At 38.3% G+C, this 21,328-nt stretch overlaps 5 protein-coding genes across 9 annotated transcripts; 4 read left to right on the top strand and 1 right to left on the bottom strand.

Annotated features, from left to right (window-relative positions):
- Positions 1 to 373: 373 nt before the first annotated feature.
- On the bottom strand, positions 374 to 6,797 carry LOC104708672 (uncharacterized). 5 transcript variants are annotated; one of them, XR_015563858.1, is made up of 14 exons: positions 5,979 to 6,752; positions 5,026 to 5,112; positions 4,723 to 4,826; positions 4,515 to 4,565; positions 4,165 to 4,336; positions 3,758 to 4,078; positions 3,329 to 3,532; positions 2,738 to 3,244; positions 2,408 to 2,617; positions 2,104 to 2,284; positions 1,748 to 1,920; positions 1,423 to 1,575; positions 1,260 to 1,341; positions 374 to 1,168 (listed from the first exon to the last, which is right to left on the bottom strand). XR_015563858.1 is itself a non-coding variant. In XM_087461691.1 (14 exons), the coding sequence occupies exons 1-14, from the start codon at positions 6,477 to 6,479 to the stop codon at positions 779 to 781; spliced, it is 3,144 nt and encodes a 1,047-aa protein (XP_087317817.1). In that variant the 5' UTR covers positions 6,480 to 6,797; the 3' UTR covers positions 374 to 778. The 5 variants fall into 5 exon arrangements, 2 of the variants coding, with proteins under 2 accessions (XP_087317817.1, XP_087317818.1); XR_015563859.1 differs by having other exon boundaries at positions 2,096 to 2,284; positions 2,408 to 2,613; XR_015563860.1 differs by having other exon boundaries at positions 2,408 to 2,613.
- A 1,678-nt stretch (positions 6,798 to 8,475) lies between these two features.
- On the top strand, positions 8,476 to 10,749 carry LOC104708671 (phytol kinase 1, chloroplastic). The gene is made up of 6 exons (XM_010425269.3): positions 8,476 to 9,033; positions 9,593 to 9,660; positions 9,754 to 9,885; positions 9,973 to 10,088; positions 10,205 to 10,319; positions 10,410 to 10,749. Exons 1-6 carry the CDS (start codon positions 8,725 to 8,727, stop codon positions 10,594 to 10,596), a joined length of 927 nt encoding a protein of 308 aa, XP_010423571.1. The 5' UTR covers positions 8,476 to 8,724; the 3' UTR covers positions 10,597 to 10,749.
- Positions 10,750 to 11,588: 839 nt separating this feature from the next.
- Positions 11,589 to 14,727, top strand: LOC104708670 (glucosamine inositolphosphorylceramide transferase 1-like). The gene is made up of 4 exons (XM_087463014.1): positions 11,589 to 12,173; positions 12,326 to 12,448; positions 12,569 to 12,736; positions 12,828 to 14,727. Exons 1-4 carry the CDS (start codon positions 11,889 to 11,891, stop codon positions 14,514 to 14,516), a joined length of 2,265 nt encoding a protein of 754 aa, XP_087319140.1. The 5' UTR covers positions 11,589 to 11,888; the 3' UTR covers positions 14,517 to 14,727.
- Positions 14,728 to 14,871: 144 nt separating this feature from the next.
- Positions 14,872 to 16,224, top strand: LOC104708668 (GDSL esterase/lipase At5g03980-like). The gene has a single exon (XM_019229091.2). The coding sequence runs from the start codon at positions 14,937 to 14,939 to the stop codon at positions 16,032 to 16,034; it is 1,098 nt and encodes a 365-aa protein (XP_019084636.2). The 5' UTR covers positions 14,872 to 14,936; the 3' UTR covers positions 16,035 to 16,224.
- Positions 16,225 to 16,733: 509 nt separating this feature from the next.
- Positions 16,734 to 18,388, top strand: LOC147940556 (uncharacterized). Its single transcript, XM_087461574.1, has 2 exons — positions 16,734 to 17,994; positions 18,351 to 18,388. Exons 1-2 carry the CDS (start codon positions 16,734 to 16,736, stop codon positions 18,386 to 18,388), a joined length of 1,299 nt encoding a protein of 432 aa, XP_087317700.1.
- Positions 18,389 to 21,328: the final 2,940 nt, after the last annotated feature.

Raw genomic sequence — 21,328 nt, 5'->3', positions numbered from 1 at the left:
CAATCAAACACGAGGTAATGAATCTGCTGCATTCAGGACGGTCGTTGGCATTGTTGGTCTTGGGTCTTGTCATCTTCAACGTTTGTACGGTTCTCTAACTTTTCCGAAGTCCATTTTTTTTTTTAATATAAAATTATGATAAAAAGTGATGTAACACCTTGTAGTTTCTATTTTCTTGCTTAGAAACTTGAAATTTTAGCGAGTTTTTTTTTAGCAATTTATGATTGTAATATCACACATTTTGAAAATAAACTCCATTGCCTTGTTTTCATATATGATCTAAAATAATTGAAAAGACTGCCTCTGGTCTGGTTGAGAGACCCAGGTTGGTCGAGTTATGATGATAATAAGTTGAATGAAATTATGCAGCATCAACATCAAAATTGCCTTTTTTTTTATTCTGAAACCAATGAAATTGTAATGTATATACAAAAACCATGAAAGATTAAAAAATAAAAACCTAAATCAGTGGCTAAGAACATGAATGCTTTTGTTTCTTACCGAGTTCAAATATTGAAGGGAAAAAAAAGAGAGTTTTGAAAGAAACCTTTACTTTGATGGTGAAGAATGAATTCTAAATCTAAGCTCTCCTATAATCTCCAGACAATGGCAAGAGTGAATCTTTGCTTTTCAATATCTCCATGTGAATCTCCATGTGTTTTGTTTCCCCCTGTCAAAAAAAGAATAAACTCTCGTCGAGACTGAGCCCAAGTTAATCCGTTCGCCCTTTAAGCTCTCTTGTCCCGGGTCTTGTATGCACACGAACAGATCTCTGCTTTTAACCTCCGAGTGATTTTTGCTTGTAACCGTTTTTGATCCTATCGTAAAGTTTCTCCTTAGTTTTACGCTTCTTGTCCATTTTCAATCGGTATCTTTCTTCACGTTCCCTCTCGTAAACGCCTTTCCAGTGTACTTCCCCGGTTAATGGCCATAGCCATCTTTCCCTTGGATGGTCTTTATCATCTGCTGCTTCTGCTAAGTCTTCATCCATGCTTTTCAGTAAAGTGAAGTTAAAGTACTTGGCCCACATTAAACCTTTTCGTTGTGGTAATGGATGTTGTTCCTCAAGCGTGCCATCTCTTGGGTTTATGTAAACCATTATTCTCCCGCTGTGATATGCCCAGACATTAACCAACATTTCCAGAACCCGGCAGTAACAATGCTTTCTCTACTTATTGTTGAAAAAACAGAATCATAACAATCAGATATTTGTGGAATATTGGAGTACAAAGTCACAAGTAAGAAACTGGGATTTTTACCTCGAGTACCGATGAAGCCAATGAGCAACTTTTGGTGTCGTTAGTATTGTTGTGCAGTGCATCTAGAGACTCCGAGAACATCCTGTGATTGCGGTTAAGACTGGGGCAGTGAGTTTGGGGGATATGGTGGATGTTTTGGAGAATATGTGGGAATAATATTTACCTTGAGAACATGACAAACTCGAGGAAAGACGGAGTTGGCATCACCCAATTGTGGAGAGAAGACCAGTGATGACCATCTTCAGGCATGGGAGGAAGCGCTTCAATGTGTTCTGGTAACCCATACATATTCCGGAATGCATCTTCAAAAGTGGTTCTGCATCAATTTAAAACACGAGAAACCGATGTGAGCTCACCATTAATCATTGGTTAGTGTATGTACGGCATGTGTCATGTAAAGATATGGGTAAGTTCAATATTATGCATCTGTATATTTTCCTCGCTACTATCAGCATAAATTATGTAACAGTTAATGCGGGGAGGAGTACCTGCAGTTTCGTTGGTTAAGGATATCGCACATAGACCAGAATGTGAGCTTATTTTTACTTCCATACAAGTCACCATCAATGTCTAATCTTGTCCAGAAGTAAACAATTTCCCCCTTTGTTTCTTGTTTTATAATGTTTTCCAGAGACTCTTCAGCTTTAGATGATAACGAGATCTGTCTCCACAACAAAAGTGTCATCAAACAGTAGAACAATGGATGTAATTATGTAAAGCTGGATATGTGATACTCATAAACTGTAATTCAAATAATTCAAACAGAGTGATACTCATAAACTGTAACTTTGTAAATTAGTTATCAACACACTACAACACTACTATAAAAGAACTACCTTCCTACCAGCAGCACGCCATGACTGAAATCCAATCCAAGGTCTCATGTGAATGCTATCAACTTTATTCGCGACAGAAAACATTCCTCCAATTTCACAAAGGATATCTCGATAATAGGTATCATTCAGTAGAGGTAATCGGTCTGCTGCATCTACGTCGTCTGAGCTTAGCCTTCGATCTTTGCTGGACTAAAGTGAAGATATCACCAAAAATCAAGACCAGCAATATTATCGAGCACAATTCTAACCTTGATACTTTATGCAGATTAGTTAACTGTCGGTTGAAAATCAGAAACCAATAGTGAAGCTTACCAGGCTCAAACCACGGTACAGAGAGCCATGATGCAGAAAGGGCCACGCCCCAGCTCCATCGTAAATCTCATAAATACATAAAGGCTGGCCAGTTCGTTCTAGCTCTCCTTCATCCCGTTCATTCACTTCAAATTTTAGCTTTTCCGATTTGCGAGCATTTCGATATATCTCCTCCCAATCCTCAACATCTCTTTCCATTCTGTCCTCTAGCTACATATCAGACAAAGAAGAAATAATTCAATATAACAGACCAATGCAGCTCAACCAGACTCACAGAATAATGTCTAGGGAGAACCTAGAAATATGTCTGATGGCAGGAAAATTTGATACCTCCTCAGATTCTACTTTTTCGTACTCTTCAGCTCCCTCGATCTCGTCAAGAACATCCCAGTCTAATTTGGAAGGAAGCTCATCGGAAACAAATAGGGTATTATTGTCAAGAGGGTTTGTTGACTCAATAACACCCATGAACTTCTCTTCGACTTGGAAAATAATTCCGGATTTTCCAATGGAAGCATAAGCGGAGTCCTGGATGAAGCTTTCTGGCTGCTCTATTTCACTCCTGAAGAGATTCCACTCCCATGCTGTCACTTGATGTTGAGAAATAGAACCTGGCAAGAAAGTATCAGATGGAAAATGGAGTACGTTCTCCAAAAGCCGAGCATAACCAGTTATGCATTCTGTTGCCATCAAGTTCTTAGTTAAGAGTCTCCCTGAAGAAGCAATTGTTTGAGCAAATTTAGAGAGCCTTCCATCTGATATCAAGGGTGAAAATGCCTTCAACAATGCATCAGGATCGTTTCTTCGAAAAAATATTCCATGAACTTCATCAGCCATCTGCAGTTAAAGGTCCGACAATAAGCAAACAACGTGTTTGGCATTGTCTGATAATCAGGAAACTATTAACTTCAGTGTACTCACATATTTTTTCATGACAGGAAAGTCGGGTGTTATGATTGGGATACCAAAGCTCATAGCTCGCACAATTAATGGAGGAAAATTTTGTTCCTCTTGGGACGAAGCATAAACAAGAATATCTGCCATCAGTAGAACTCTATTCACATCCTCGTCCAAACCAAAATGCCGAACAGTGCCTTCGGTCAATCCGAGCCTCGACGCAACCTCCTGCATTCATGTATTAACACAGAATTATGTCTTCAGTATTCAATCTCAACCAATACTAGTCACATACAGACGAATCAAATTGTCCGAGGATATTCTTTCCCTGAATGTGTTTGTAGTAGCACAAGACCAATGAGCATCTGTGGATTGCATTGATTACGGAAACTATAGTTCCTAATCATCTAGGAAGGACAAGATATGATTAAATCCAACCAAAATATTTCTTACCTGTACAGCATCACTCTGTCCGTTGGTAGAGTTACCATATAGAAAAACAAACTTAAAGGAACCGCTGGTATCTTTTCTCCTCCCGTAACGTGTTAAAAGTGGTCCCAACATGTGCATTGCTACGGCATTATCCCAAGAAAACTCATCATAAAAGAAGGAACTCCCAAGCACCAAGATGATCAGGTCATCCTCGCCAAATTCGTTAATCTCCCTTAGTTTTTGTTTTGTACGGATTTCACTGTAGCTTTCCGCAGCCCAAACATCAACTACAGATTCTGGAATCACAACGAAGTTCCCATCATCAAGAACGCTATGCAACATCTGAACAAATAATAATAAGGTCTTAGTCGAATACAAAACACACACTTTGGTACACTTATGTAAGCTTATTGCGGACAGGAATCTACCGGCAGGGTAAACTGTGGAAAGACAACCACAGCTGCTCTCGCAAAAGCACTTCTCCAGTGGGAGATAAGAGAATTCTGGCCCATCCTTTGGTAAACAGGCAGCCGATTTGCAAGAATATCTTCATGAACTATCCATACAAGTGGCACAGAACGAAATGGCTCCTGCATAAGGCTGCATATATATATAATTTTATCATCCTAGAATCTTAACTACAGAAGTAACTTGCAAAATTCTGAGAAGCCCAACAGCTTGTTACTTTTTCACATCTTAGGCAGCAACAACCAGTATAAGTACGCAATACAAAAAGTCACTCTGATAGCAGGCTGCTAATCAAACTTAATCTACCCACCTTGAAATGGCTTCTTTTGCTTCAAGCGAATCAGCAATAACTCCTTCAAAGCTGCAGAAGATGAATCACTGTAAATTTATCTAGGTGGAGTTGGAGAAACAAAAAATATTTAATAAAGCAACCGAGAATCATTTGCCAAGAAATCTCATTTGAAAATATGGCCAGGAAAACAATAAGAAAGTTTTCAAAGAGTTTCTAGGACACATACAATGTCCAATCAGTGTGCCCCAACTGCCCTGAAACCAAAACTTTGACATGGCCAGCTAGCTGTTCCCACAATGAGCGTGCTTCACCATTCTCTACGGCAAAAACCTGACAACTTTTAAGGTCACAAGCTTTTCTAAGAGAAGCGAGAAATAAGACACATATAAGCTTGTATCCACTTCACTGCATATTTGTGGTGGATTAACAAATTAGAGAATCCATTCTGCTTTTAGCATAATTAAGAGAGAGTAAAAAATCTTCAACATGAATGCTAGAGCTGCAAACATAAAATGCCATAAAGTTTCACCTTAAACACATAACCCAGTTTTTGAAGATTCTTCATAACTGTGACCAACATTAGTGTTCGAGGATCTTTCTTCATATTCCCTAGTACCTGTCGTTCATAATATATACAACAGATGAATGAACTCAAAGTGCATGGAGACAGAGACAGAAAGGATAATATGAGATCGATCAGAGAAAATAAAACAGGGTTGATATACATAACAACGGTAATTTTCCAAAGCTAATGTAGACATGACTCCTATTAGACTGAAACGAGTGATTGACCATGCAAGTAATTGCAAAATAACCGTGAACAACCCACTTTCAAGTTCAAGAATAATATGCCAGCATGACTTCTTAACGCTACTACAACGTAATCTAGCTTCAATTCCATACCAATACACCAAGGTGCAGCGTCTAACTGAAGCATATGGCACTTTCTCATGAGCCTGTATATGTCTAGTCAGGACGTGTAGGATTGCTAAAATACTATATTATTTCTTCCATTGGCTCAGGCTCAAACACAAAAATTTAGATCTTGATCCCATAAAGTCCTACTTGACTAATTCAATCTTGCTGGTGGTAATCTACTTTAGCTAAGATGAGAAAAGAAGATAAACCAGGGTCCACATCAAATTTTCTAAAAGAAAATCTCTTTCCCAGAGAATCTTGGCCAAGCGCTCTTTTCCAAAACAAAAACCTTTCCTAAAGTCTGAATCAGCACTACTTGGAAGGCTCCTCAATTAAAAACATAATGAACAATGTCGCGCGTTCCCACAATCAAAACCTCGGAACCCTAAGTGCTAAACATAGAAACATTGAGTATATATATATATATATATCAGTATCTGTCTAACAGTGGTGAACACTAGTCTACGAGAGTAACTAAAGTGGATCTAACAATCCTAGCACTTAAATAAACAGGTCTCTACCAATGCATAAATTCAAAAAGGTATATATAAGAAAAGAACTCACGAGAGCAAGCCTTGGGGGACGAACACCGATCCTAACAGCGGAACGCAAGGGATCAAGCCCTTCCCCTTCAATCAACGTCTTAGCAATACCAACAGGAACATACTTCAACGTAGTCCCCAATCCAATTCGACTACCCACCAGCCCTCCCTTAACATTCCCTTGCCAAGTAATCGAATTCTGAAGCAAGAGGGAAGACATAACGAACGCACAAACCGTGAAGGCGACGAGAAAGTAGAGCAAACAGGTGCCGCGAGGCTTAAGCAACGAGATCAAACCCTTGCGATTCAGCGATCGGCCAATGTGATGAGGTCGGTTACGCAACGAAGGCCGATCCAAACCAGAGTGAGATCGATCTCGCCTGTCGCTTGAATTCCGCTTAAGACGGAGTCGATCCCTAACGGAATGAAAAGATAAGTCTCCGTTCCCGGAGAGGTTGTGATTACCGTCTCTCCCGACGCCGCCATTGTCATCGATCTCGAGCGAGAGAGAGTTTCTCCCCATGGAGAAAGAAGCAGCTTCACTGAAGAAGAAGAAGAAGAAGAAGAAGAAGAAGAAGAAGAAGAAGAAAGAAAGAAGCTTCTCTCTCTGTTTCAGGTGCCACAAAACTTCACCATGAGAAAGAGATATTCAGATTGAGAATTCTTTTTCTGTACTTTTTTGATTTTTGAGTTTTGCGAATCTGTTTAAGCGGAGACAGTGGTGTGAATGTGAAAGAGAGAGAGAGAGAGAGATTGAACCAAAAAAATTATTTCTAATTGATTTAAATTAAAAAAAAAAAAAGTGTAATTAAGTTAGGACGGTGACAACAATCGTATCGTCAGAAAGATGAGATTTTTTAAACGCGTTTTTATTACATACACCACACACAGTAAAAAAAAACAACAAGTCCAACTTGCTTTTTTCATGAGCAGTAATTGTCACTATTAGTGATAATGAAATCTCTTTTCTTTCGTAAATCTCTCTCTATCTAATTATGTCACTTTGCTTTATTTTAAGTTATGGAAATTAAATGGTACTACTGCTAATGATAATGAGTGTAAACAACATGACTACTACTGTTTCTAAAGCATCTTTACTAGGTAGGTTTAAGAACCTTTTTTAGATGATATATTTACAACAACAAACAAACAACAACAAAAAAAGATAATCACCCAAAACGAATAAGTTGTGTGTACCCGTAGATTATCAGGTTTTTGTACTTTTTATTCCTAAGAAACTTTTTTTATCAAAATGAATGATTTAAATTATCTTTATTTTAGGTGTAATCATTCGAGTTAAGTAGTGATTTAAGAGTCGGATAATCCGATGCAAAATGTTCTTATCTTATACTAGTTTTTTTTTTGACATTTATATCTTATCCTAGTTTAATTATACGATTGTTTTTCATTTATATCTTATACTAGTTTATACGATACGATTGTTTTTTTTTTATCACAATAATATACGTTCTTGTGGCTTTTGCTTGGTAAAAACGAGTATTAATATATGATCTGAAGCATTTAATCTTCTAACGTGTCCGTTGATTATAAAACAATCAAAATTAAATGAGAATACTATTACTAAATTACTACTACTATTAGTTATCAGATGCTTAAGAAAGGAGCAATTATAGGGTATAATAGTACAAGTGTACAACCAGTGTATAGTGCAAATAAAAGCACTCTGCAAGTGAATTAATTAAATGCAGCGGGACTGTTCTTCTTCTTTTTTTTGTAGGTTACTTTTAATTCAATGCTGCATCCTGCATATAAATATGGTTACATCCAATTTTCTCCAAATTTAGAATGTAGGAAGAAATAATACCATAACACTAGAGAAAGAAAAGAAACCTAAAACGTAACATGCGTAGACCAGGACAAATTTGAATCGATTAGACGTAGTCACGTAGATATATTGATGAACCCATGTCTTTTCATCAAAGAATCACAAGTTGTTGCGAACAACACATCCTCATCCACACGACGACGACACACCCTTTCGTTTTCCATAACACTGTACAATATTTGTCAATGGTTTAAAGTTTTGAGGGTCCATCCATAATTATTTAGCTCTTAATTATATAATCACATGATTTTGTACACTTTTCTTTTCCTTTTCGTAGATTTTTATTTTCATCCGTGCAATTGTTGAGAAAAGTGTCAGGTCGTATACTTTTTATATTGACATCCACATATACATACATGTGTACTGACATACAATCACTAATTACAATACTTTACCATTGAGATTTTATACATTGTATTCTTCATTACGGTATCTTATTTGTGTCTTCTCTTGTTTCACTTGTTTGAAAAGGAAAGAAGTAATGGACAATTTCCCCCAGATCTTTTAAATTTTATGATATATTTCCCTTTCAAAATATACTTTATTCTGTAAATTTCAGAATAACTAGTGTCGGATTTAACAATATATAAAGCCCCCAAAAAATACAAGTACGAAACGTAAATAGTAAAAAACACTTATTCCCGGAATAGGCCATGCTCATTGGTCATTTCCCACCACTAGGTTAGTACAAAACTGAACCAACTGTCCCACTGCGAGTCAGATTTTTGCATTCGTATCGATCAATGAGAAAGCGACACCTGACAGATTACGTTGTCTTCTTAACTAACACCCAAACAAAGTAAGATATATACAAAAGAAAATTCAATCATACTCCTATGTCTTATCTTTTATTCACTTCACAAGATTCTCTTCTTCTTCCTCCTCCTTAACCTCAACCCTCGGGGCTCAACTCCCTCAGTCCATGGCAGCAACCTTACCTCTATCTCCGATTAACCAACCTCATTTGTGCCGGAGGTCTAGGTTCGGGAACAACACTTTGCCGACGCACCGGTTCTGTTCGCCGAACTTCTTGATTTCTTCTCCTTGTTTCATCGGCTTGACCGGAATGGGGTCGGCTAGTCAGTTACGTGCTCGTCATTCTCTGATCTCTTCCGCAGTTGCGACGAATTCGCTGTTGCATGACGTCGCAGCCACCGTGGCAGTGCTCGGTGGAGCCTACGCGCTCGTCCTAAGCTTCGAGAGTCTCACCAAGCGAAACGTCATTCAACAGGTCTCTTAATTAATAATCATTTTAATTATACACACACAATTTCGCCAGATTACAATTCCGATCGAGCTAGTTATTCGAATTCACCACTACATATCACTGCTGCTACTGCTTATTGTTTGAATTTTCTCAAGTCGAGTTTTTGCAGTACTACTACTAATTAGAAACAGGAACGAGCCTAAATTTTTTTTTTGCTGTGAATTAGGCTTTTAGTATTGGATTTGTAAAAGTAAAAGAGTTGGTACCACTCTTATTATGACCAATCAGTACAGTAGTGGTAGCTGAAGTGGACAAAAGCAAAGTGGTACAAAATTCTTACCGGTTTATGTGTTACCACTTTTTCTAAAACCTCTTATCCGTAATCGCTGACCCCTAAAAAATAACATATACCGTTCAATGTCACTAGCTAGATCCATATACGATCTAAATTGATAATTTGATGTTGCTTTGTGTTAAGAAGTAAGAATAAGAAGGAAACAATTTCTTTGATTCTCTTTTTTTTTTTTTTCTTATCCGTAATAGTGATTCTCTCTATTCACTTTGTCTTAAATGGTGTGAGCAGAGTTTGAGCAGAAAGCTTGTGCATATACTCTCAGGTCTGCTTTTTGTACTGGCGTGGCCAATCTTCAGGTATTGCTTTAACTTCTCCATGTGTTAGTAAATCTCTAAAACGTATAAAACTCGCAGCATTTTGATTTCTTATTTCTTCACCTTTAAGTTTAGCGGATCGAGCGAGGCTCGATACTTTGCTGCTTTTGTTCCGTTAGTGAATGGCTTAAGGCTTGTTGTTAACGGATTATCCGTTTCCCCCAATTCTACGCTAATCAAATCCGTCACAAGAGAAGGGAGACCAGAGTAAGTTTTTGTCTACCTCTTTTCTTTTTCCTCAACTCTTCATGATTTTACAAGAATCTGATGACTTTTGTTTTCAAACCAACACAGAGAGTTGCTTAAAGGTCCTTTATTCTACGTTCTAGCACTTCTTATGTCTGCAGTTTTCTTCTGGAGAGAGTCTCCTATCGGTATGATATCCTTAGCAATGATGTGCGGTGGCGATGGTAAACTTTTTTTTACCTGTTAATCCCATTTTTTGGGCTACGTATATTATTGGAATCTAAATAGCCATTTGGAAAGAAAGAGTCTAAGTGCAAACATGATCAAAACGTCTTTGTAGGAATAGCTGATATCATGGGACGCAAGTTTGGGTCAGCAAAGATACCTTACAACCCAAGAAAAAGCTGGGCAGGGAGCATCTCTATGTTCATCTTCGGCTTCTTCATCTCTATCGGGTAAAAAAACAACCACCAAAATGTCTCCTTCATGATGATGACCGAACTGAGATGACATTTTTGCAACTACTATACTTTTGTAATTTGCAGATTACTTTACTATTACTCGAGTCTTGGGTACCTTAACATGAACTGGGAAACGACTTTCCAGAGAGTCGCATTGGTCTCAATGGTCGCCACGGTGGTCGAGTCTCTACCCATCACGGATCAAGTAGACGACAACGTTTCGGTTCCTCTGGCTACAATTTTAGCTGCTTATTTATGTTTCGAATATTAATTAGATTAATCCCCTCATATATAAACCGACGAGACGACCTACAAATGTTGCCACAGACCACAGTTATGCTACAAGTTGTATAGATTTTACCTCTGCCATTTACATTACAATTCAACTTAAGATTCATAAATATCTAATCTGATTTTTGGGTTAGGAGTGTTCGGTACATAGAAAACAAAAATGAACCAATGAACCATGGTGTGAATTTCCTAGAAATATAGGGGTATACTGAGATTTCCTTTTTTAAGAAATACTATAGTGATGATGATATCAATGTAATGTATCCCCCCGAATCAAGAAAAAGATACCTAACAACAACTATTGCGACTTTGTGACTCGCGAGAGGTTAGCATTGATTCATTGTTGACGATTTACGATATGTATTGGTAATTCTCAATGAAAAAAAAAAACAATAAAGGAAAATTTCTTTAAATACACACATACAGTACGATACAAAATTTTAGGAAACTACATTCTCTCTATTGTGCATGAAATATTGAAATCTAAAATGCAATGTTCCAAATCAATGAATGCATTTTATGATGAGAAAGAAAAATCTGTCTTTGATTACTATTTTGTTGTTACCTAATAATTGATCCATGATTCAAAATTGTTTCCGTAAATAGATCAGTATCGGGGTGGATCTGATTTCGATTATTAAGACACGAAGACAGTAAAAGCAAAGATATTTTACCAAAAAGATGAATTCAATTCATTCAAAGAAAATTGACTTTAATATTAGTATCTGAGTCATTCACAGATCACATATCCAAGACTAATAAAAATTAAAGCGTTAAAATTAAATGCATATCTGATAGTATCCAATGTAAACTTATTTGTAATTATCTCATAAATTGGAGAAATTAAACCGGACAAAATACTGACGAAAACCCGAAGCGGCCGGTTCTGGTTTCCACGCGTGTAGCGGTAGGTTTACACGTGTCACTACAAAAAAGCAAACCAAAAGGGGTGTTTTGGTAAATTCAACAAACATGCCAAGTAACGTTTTCGCTTCTGCATTAACACACACACACTCGTCACCTTTTATTTTAGTTTCCTCTGCACCGCAGCGAGAGAGATGATGAGAGAAGAGAGATCTCTCTTTCTTCAACCTTTAAATGGTAAAAAATATTTCGTAATTAAGGATTTTAATTACTAAAATTTTGAATTCATAATTACCAAAAAAAAAAAAAACAGAGAAAAAAAAGAAATAAAAATAAAATCTCTACGGCGATATTTACACGGTTAAGCCGCCGAGGAGGAGGAGGAGGAGGAAGATAATAAATCCGATAATGGAAGAGAAGACGGAGAACGTTGCTGCTGGTTCTGGTCACAACAAGCATCACCACCGTTACAGATATCGAAGCTCCGGGAGGCGTTTTCTGTTCTTCGCTTCCTGTTTTGGGTTTTACGCTTTGGTTGCCGTGACGTACGCGTGGTTCGTGTTTTCTCCGCATATCGGCCGTACGGATCATGTATCGTCGTCTTCGTTGGGTTGCAGAGAGGATAATGAAGGTTCATGGTCCATTGGTGTTTTCTATGGTGATTCTCCCTTCTCTCTCAAACCAATCGAATCCGTAAGTTTCTCTAATTTTTTTTTCTCAATTCTTTTTTTTTTTTTTTTTTGCCTTAGGTCACAGGTAATAGTTTCCATCTAGGGTTCATAATTTTTTTTAGGGATTTTACGACATTGTGTTTCTGATGAGTATGGGTGATTTTAAAAAAACAGGTCAATGTATGGAGGAATGAGAGTGGAGCATGGCCTGTGTCTAATCCAGTTTTAACATGTGCCTCCTTGACCAATTCTGGTCTTCCAAGCAACTTTGTAGCTGACCCTGTTCTTTATGTACAGGTACCATATATATATAATCCTGATCCTTGAACCCTTTTGTTTCTTCAATTGATCATAAAAGCAGAGGAACTACATAATATTTATTTTCTTGTGAGTCTGATTTTTGGGTGATTCAAACAGGGTGATACTCTATACCTCTTCTTCGAAACTAAAAACCCCATTACAATGCAAGGGGATATAGGAGTCGCTAAAAGTATTGACAAAGGAGCTACTTGGGAAACTCTTGGTATAGCATTGGATGAGGCTTGGCACTTGTCTTTTCCATTCGTCTTCAATTACAACGGAGAAGTAAGATATATTCAGTTGCATGCTGTTGTTTCAGATCATTCCTGTATCTTGAAAATTTTACCTTACTTTTTTTTGATTGTTGGTTTAAAAGATATACATGATGCCGGAGAGTAACGAGCTAGGACAGCTTAATCTATACCGCGCTGTGAACTTTCCCTTGAGTTGGAAGCTGGAGAAAGTTATCATGAAAAAGCCGCTTGTTGATTCGACTATAATCCATCACGAAGGAATCTATTGGCTGTTTGGATCAGATCACAGTAGCTTTGGGGCAAAGAAGAATGGACAATTGGAAATTTGGTACAGCAACTCTCCTCTTGGCACATGGAAACCACACAAGATGAATCCTATCTACAATGGTAAAAGAAGTGTTGGTGCAAGAAATGGAGGCAGAGCGTTTTTACACGACGGGAATCTCTATCGTGTTGGTCAAGATTGTGGTGAAAACTACGGGAAAAGGATACGCATTTTCAAGGTTGAGGCTATTTCCAAGGAAGAGTACAGAGAAGTTGAAGTCCCTTTCTCTTTGGAAGCGTCGGATAAAGGTAAAAATTCTTGGAACGGAGTTAGGCAGCATCATTTCGATGTGAAACAGCTAAGTTCTGGTGAATTCATTGGTCTTGTTGATGGTGACCGTGTAACTTCAGGCGATCTGTTTCATCGGGTTATTCTCGGTTATGCCTCTCTTGCATCTGCTATTTCCGTGGTTGTATTACTTGGTTTTTTGCTTGGGGTTGTGAACTGCATTGTTCCATCAACCTGGTGCATGAACTACTATGCGGGCAAAAGAACCGATGCACTCCTGAATCTAGAAACCGCAGGTTTGTTCTCAGAAAAGTTAAGGCGGATTTGTTCTCGCTTGAACCGAGTACCATCTTTTCTCAGAGGATTCGTGAAGCCTAATTCCTCCATGGGAAAATTTACGCTCGGTGTTATAGTCCTTGTAGGACTTTTCCTCACATGTGTAGGCATCAGATACATATACGGCGGAAGTGGAGCCGTTGAGCCTTACCCATTCAAAGGTCACTTGTCTCAGTTCACGTTAGCAACTATGACTTACGATGCTCGTCTCTGGAATCTGAAAATGTACGTTAAGCGTTACTCTCGTTGTCCTTCCGTCAAAGAGATAGTTGTCATATGGAACAAAGGACCGCCTCCTCAACTGTCAGAGCTAGACTCTGCCGTGCCAGTCAGAATCCGAGTCCAGAAGCAGAATTCTCTGAACAACAGGTTCGAGATCGATCCGCTGATTAAAACCCGAGCGGTTCTTGAGCTTGACGACGATATAATGATGCCTTGTGATGACATCGAAAAAGGGTTTGGAGTTTGGCGTGAGCATCCGGAGAGACTGGTGGGATTCTACCCGCGTTTTGTTGATCAAACCATGACTTATAGCGCAGAGAAGTTTGCGAGAAGTCATAAAGGATACAATATGATTCTCACTGGAGCAGCGTTTATGGACGTTCGCTTTGCCTTTGATATGTATCAATCGGAGAAAGCGAAACTCGGTCGGGAATTTGTAAACGAGCAGTTTAATTGTGAAGACATTTTGCTGAATTTCTTGTACGCGAATGCAAGCGGATCAGGAAAAGCTGTGGAGTACGTGAGACCTTCTTTGACAACAATTGACACTTCAAAATTTTCAGGTGTAGCTATTAGTGGAAACACGAACCAACATTACAAAAAGAGAAGTAAGTGTCTCCGTCGATTCTCTGATTTGTATGGAAGTTTGGCTGATCGAAGATGGGAATTTGGTGGGAGAAAAGACGGGTGGGATTTGTAGAACAGTAGTGTTACTTGTAGGGCAAGTTAGTTGTTCCCCAATTAAGTGGGAGTATCAAAAATTATAAATCCATAGCCCTTTCTTAATATATAATTTCACTTTGGTTGTGGTGTTTATTGTAGAATGTAACTTTAGCCTTTTCTTTTCGTTCATATATTTGTTAGAAACTGGTGTGGTGGGATCGATAAGGATTATCTGATTTAATTTATAATTGAATAAGCTTCACAGAATAAGATTAGGAAATTTGTACCCAAAAGAAAGAGGAAAATTTAAAGACGACTCAAAAAACAAATCCGACTGGAAAAAGGAATGCCTCACTCTATATATATACACGCACACCTAAGCAAACAAATCACAACACACAAACGTAACTCATAAGTCATTACTTAAAGCAACAAATCTCTCATCCTTCCTAGCTTAATGTCTACGACAAAAACATTATCGCTTCTGGTGCTTCTACTCTTCGTGTCCCTTGTTCACGCCACAGATCAATGTCCGATCAATTCCATCTACCAATTCGGTGACTCCATCGCCGACACCGGAAACCTAATTCGTACCGGTCCTGTCGGAGCCAGATCTCACGCTGCAAACTACCCATACGGTCAAACATACTTCCACCAAGCCACCGGTCGTCTCTCCAACGGATTTGTAATGATCGATTACTTGGCACGCAGGCTTGATCTTCCATTCCTAAACCCTTACCTCAACGGAAACACAACGTCTTCGTCTTTTAAGAACGGTGTTAACTTCGCCGTCTCGGGAAGCACAGCACTCAACAGCTCCTTCTTCGCCGCGAGAAACCTCCACGTTCCGGAAACAAACACTCCTCTCTCCACACAGCTCGCTTGGTTCAAGTCTCATCTACGTTCCACGTGTCAAGGCCCTTCTTCTGATTGCTTGAAGCAGTCGCTTTTCATGATGGGTGAGATAGGAGGTAACGACTACAACTACGGTATCTTTCAAGGCAAACCCATGGAAGAGATTAGAAGCTACATACCACATGTGGTTGGAGCCATCACAGCTGCAGCTAGAGAGGTGATCCGAGCCGGTGCGGTTAACGTGGTCGTCCCAGGAAACTTTCCGGTGGGATGTTTTCCGATTTATTTGACGTCTTTTCCAGTGAAGGATCCAAAAGCTTACGACGACAAAGGTTGCCTGAAGCATCTCAACGAATTCGCCATGGATCACAATAACCAACTCCAAGAAGCTATAGCTTCTTTGAGAAAAGAGTTTCCCAATGTGGCTATCGTCTACGGAGATTACTACAACGCGTTTCAATACGTTCTACGTAGTGAAGGATTCGACAAGAGTATGGCTTTGAAATCGTGTTGCGGGATCGGTGGAGCTTACAACTACGACGGAAAGAGACCATGCGGAGCAGCGGGAGTGCCGGTGTGTCAGAATCCAAACAAGTTTATAAGTTGGGATGGAGTGCACTTGACTCAAAAGGGTTATAGATTCATGTCCAAGTTCTTGAACAATCAGATTCTTTCACAGACCAAGTGTTCTAGGGCCTAATCAGGAGCGTGCGTGTTCTTTAGTTTTCAAGTGTCTCCTTAGTTATTTAATACCAGCAGTTTTTGTGTTATTTTGTATAAACCTCGATACCCATAAATCTTAGGTATTTGGTTTATTACGATTGTAACAACACTTTTTTTACACAAGTGACTTGAACCAAGCTTATAAACAAATAAAACGTTGTCCAGTATTCTCAACGTCTACTCAAACACAATCGTAATCCAAATTCAGATGCAAACACAGCATATCTAATTGACTTCGTAGAAGAAAATAAAGCAATATTTCTTGTGTATTATTATTAGATGGTGTATATATGAAATATACTTTTACATATAGTTGGTTAAGGGCTCTGGAATTGTCCGGTTTATTATCTAGATTATTTGTATAGACCCGGTTTGTTCCGGTTTAACAATCACATTCAACATAAGAATGTTGTTACAAACACTTTATCGTTTAGAATAAGAAAACAAGTTTTCTAACAATTTTTCTCTCGATTCGTGTTTGCTGATATGGTATCAGAGCAATTTTTTCGCTCGTTTGATCTCTAGATCGTGTTGTTTCTTCATTTTCTTCTTGATTCTTCACCAATTCATAGTCTCGATTCCAGATCTGTGCAAAATTTGAACTCAAGCGGAGGAGATTCATGTTTCCAGCTTCTGTTTTCATCTGAAATTGCACATTTGAGCTTCGATCTCTCTAATGGTGAAGTTACGCAAGAAGACTACGGTTCGCAATGCTTCTATGGTTTCAGATTGTTCTCCGATGAAGAATCGAGCTGGATCCTCTCATCCAGCGGACGATGACATCGACTCAAGTCTGAATCCAAGGCTTCCAGCAATTCGTGACCGTTCTAACACAATCGCGGAAGAAATCGCATCATACAGTAACGCTCATAGTCCTTTCTTCCTTCACGCATCGGATCACCCAGGTTTATCTATTGTTTCTCACACTCTTGATGGTTCCAATTACAACAACTGGTCTATTGCTATGCGGATGAGCTTAGATGCTAAGAATAAGCTTAGCTTTGTGGATGGTTCACTTCCTAGGCCAGAGATTGATAGTAATTTGTTCAAGATTTGGAGTCACTGCAATAGTATGGTTAAGGCGTGGATCTTAAATGTTGTGAACCAAGAAATTTACGATAGTATCTTGTACTATGAGGATGCTGTTGAGATGTGGAATGACTTATTCCAGAGGTTTCAAGTAAGTAATCTTCCAAGGAAGTATCAACTTGAACAAGCGATTCACACACTCAAGCAAGGAAGTATGGATTTGTCGACTTACTACACTAAGAAGAAGACGTTGTGGGAACAGTTGGCGAATACTAAGCTTACCACTGTGAAGAGGTGTAATTGTGATCATGTTAAAGAATTGATGGAAGAGGCAGAGACAAGTAAAATCATTCAGTTCCTCATGGGGTTGAATGACAACTTTGCCAACATTCGAGGACAAATCCTGAACATGAAACCGAGGCCGACTTTGACTGAGATTTACAACATGCTGGATCAAGATGAAAATCAGAGGATAGTTGGTGGATGCACACCTCAAAACTTTGCTACTCCTACTGCTTTTCAAGTCCAAGCTGCTCCGGTCTCTGAGCAAACGAAAGTGTTGCTGGCTCATAATGGTTTTCAGAAACCAAAATGTTCTCACTGTCACAAACTTGGTCACACAGCTGATAAGTGTTACAAGTTGCATGGTTTTCCCCCTGGCTTTGGTTCGAAGTGGAAGAAACCACAAACGATAGGGGTTACTAACCTTGCTGCAACTCACCCTACACCTCAGCTTGATCAAAAGGAGAACATAGAATTTACTTTTGAAGAGATGTCTAAGGGTCAAATCCAAATTGTGATTTCGTATCTGAGTTCCAAGCTTCACACTGTTACTGCAGAACCTTCCACACTCTCTAATCCTTGTGCTTCGACTTCAACTTCTGTTCCTGTAATCTCACAGATTTTAGGTACTTTCCTGTCCCTATACTCTAATGCCTATTATGACATGCTAATATCTTCATTATCTAAGGAACCAGTTGTGTCTCCAAGGGCTTGGGTTATAGATTAAGGGGCAACTCACCATGTCACTCACAATAGAGACCTTTATGTAGAATTTAAACCTTTAGATAGAACCTTTGTCACCCTCCCTAACGGATACACTGTTCGTACAGTAGGCATTGGTCTTATTCTATTAACTGATGATATCATTCTGCATAATGTGCTTTATATTCCTGAATTTAAATTCAATTTGTTAAGTGTTAGTGTCATAACAAAGACATTGAAAACTAAAATGACTTTTACCTCTGATGAATGCTTTATTCAGGATCTTACACGGGAATTGATGATTGGAAAAGGGATTGAACTTGGAAATTTATATGTCTTGCATTTTGATGAGTCTAATCATTCTGTTTCTTTAAAAGGTACTGCTTCTCTTACTAAAAATGTCTCGGTTTGTTCTAGTGTAATCGTTGATTCCAATATATGGCATAGACGTCTAGGACATCCTTCTCAATCTAAAATAGATTTGTTATCTGATGTATTGAGATTAAAAGGCATTAAAAGAAATAAAGAACATTCTTCTGTTTGTCATGTTTGTCATTTATCTAAACAAAAACATCTTCCTTTTACATCTAAACAGAACATGTGTAGTGCTCCTTTTGACCTTGTTCACATTGATACTTGGGGTCCTTTCTCAGTAGAGACTAAAGACGGTTATAAATACTTTTTAACTATTATTGATGATCATAGTCGAGCTACTTGGATCTATTTGATGAAGTCAAAATCTGATGTCTTGCATATTTTTCCTGGTTTTCTTAATATTGTTGAAACTCAGTATAATACTAATGTCAAATCTGTTAGATCTGATAATGTTCATGAACTGAAATTTAATGCATTGTTTACTGAAAAAGGAATAATATCATATCATTCATACCCAAAAACTCCTGAACAGAATTCAGTAGTAAAAAGAAAACATCAACACATTTTGAATGTTGCTAGGGCTCTTCTTTTTCAGTCTAATGTTCCTTTAGAGTTTTGGGGAGATTGTGTCTTGACAGCTGTTTTTTTTATCAATAGATTGCCAACTCCGGTTTTAGAAAATAAGTCTCCTTTTGAGAAATTAACTAACAAACCCCCTGAGTATACTTCTTTAAAGAGCTTTGGTTATTTATGTTATAGTTCAACCTCCCCTAAGCATAGAAAGAAATTTGACCCTAGAGCAAAGGCTTGTATTTTTCTAGGATATCCAACTGGATATAAGGGGTATAAGCTACTAGATATGGAGACACATGCTATTTCTGTTTCTAGACATGTCATTTTCTATGAGGATATTTTTCCTTTTGTATCACCCAATATCAAGGATGATACAAAACTTTTCTTTCCTCATCTTCATTCACGTGCAAACCCCGATGATTTGCCTCTTGTGCAAACATCCTCTAATGCACATCCACCTCAATATGTGTCAGCTTCTGAGATTTTGACCCCTTCTGAATCACTATCTCACAGACAAAGAAAACCCCCTAAACACATGCAGGATTTTCATTGTAATAATACTACTAGTACTATTAAATATCCAATATCCAATTATATATCTTATTCATATCTATTTGAGCCTTTTCTTGCTTTCATTAATATAATCACAAATGACATTGTCCCACAAAGATATTCAGAAGCTTAGGATTATGTTGTGTGGTGTGATGCAATAAGAGAGGAGATTGGTGCTATGATTCGAACTAACAACTTGGAGTGAAGATCAATTACCACCTAACAAGAAGGCGATTGGTTTTAAATGGGTATTTACAATCAAATATCATGCAGATGGAAGTATAGAGAGATATAAGGCAAGATTAGTTGCTAAAGGTTTCACACAGGAAGAGGGTGTCGACTATGAAGAGACTTTTTCACCTGTTGCTAAACTACCTTCTGTCAGATTGTTATTTCTGACTGCAGCTAAGAGAAATTGGATAGTTGATCAGATTGATATATCCAATGCCTTTCTAAATGGAGACTTGGATGAAGAAATTTATATGAAGATACCACCTGGTTATGCAAATATACTTGGAGTGAAACTTCCGCCTAATGTTGTGCTCAGGCTACATAAGTCCATTTACGGCTTAACGCAAGCTTCTCGGCAATGGTTCATCAAGTTATCTGATACTTTGCGGAAAATGAGATTTGCTAAATCGTCTGGTGAACATACTTTGTTTATCAAATCTCAGGACGAAGTCTTTCTTGCGGTTTTGGTGTATGTCGATGACATGTTGATTGTCAGTAATAGTGTTGATGCAGTTGCGGATTTTAAGGATGAATTGAAGTCATATTTCAAGTTAAGAGATTTGGGTCCAGCAAAGTACTTCCTCGGCATAGAGATTGCAAGATATTCTGCAGGCATCTCACTTTGTCAATGGAAATACATATTGGAGTTGTTATCTACTACAGGTTTTCTGGGCAGCGAACCTTGTGATTCTCCGATGAACCCCGATGTCAAGATAACAAAAGATGAAGGCACTTTGTTACCGGATTCCACTTAGTACAGGAAGTTGGTTGGTAAACTCATGTATCTCCAAATAACAAGACCGGATATCTCTTTTGCGGTTAACAAGCTTTGTCAGTATTCTCATGCTCCTAGAGATACTCATTTGATTGTCGTACATCAAGTCTTGAGATATTTGAAAGGAACAGTGGGTCAAAGACTGTTTTATGCAGCTGATAATAAGTTTGACCTGAGGGGATTTTCGGATGCAGATTGGGGATCTTATACTGATGATAGAAGGTCTGTTACAGGTTTCTGCATATTCATTGGAGGCTCTTTGGTATCATGGCGATCGAAGAAGCAGGATACAGTTTCTCAAAGCTCTGCAGAATCAGAGTTTCGAGCTATGGCTTTGACAACCAAGGAACTCATTTGGCTTTCTCGACTTATGCGAGATTTGCAGATTCCATTCACTCTTCCAGCTTATCTCTATGGTGATAATACAACAGCATTACATATCGCTAATAATGCAATGTTCCATGAGAGAACTAAACATGTGGATATGGATTGCTACAAGATCAGGGAGGAGGTAGATTCTGGATTTCTTAAAACTATGCATGTTCGAACAGGGAATCAGTTAGCAGATGTTCTCACTAAAGTATTGCATCCTGCTCATTTCCAAGAGATAATTTTCAAGATGGGTGTTTACAATATCTTTGCACCTTCATCTTGAGGGGAGCTATTAGATGGTGTATATATGAAATATACTTGTACATAGTATAGTTGGTTAAGGGCTCTGGAATTGTCCAGTTTATTATCTAGATTATTTG

The sequence above is a fragment of the Camelina sativa genome, chromosome 8 (genome assembly GCF_030686135.1).
Source record: "Camelina sativa cultivar CO46 ecotype springtype chromosome 8, ASM3068613v1".
Taxonomy (NCBI): Eukaryota; Viridiplantae; Streptophyta; class Magnoliopsida; order Brassicales; family Brassicaceae; genus Camelina; species Camelina sativa.
The sequence above is the reverse complement of the archived record's forward strand: the minus strand, read 5'-3'. Positions and strand labels throughout refer to the sequence as shown.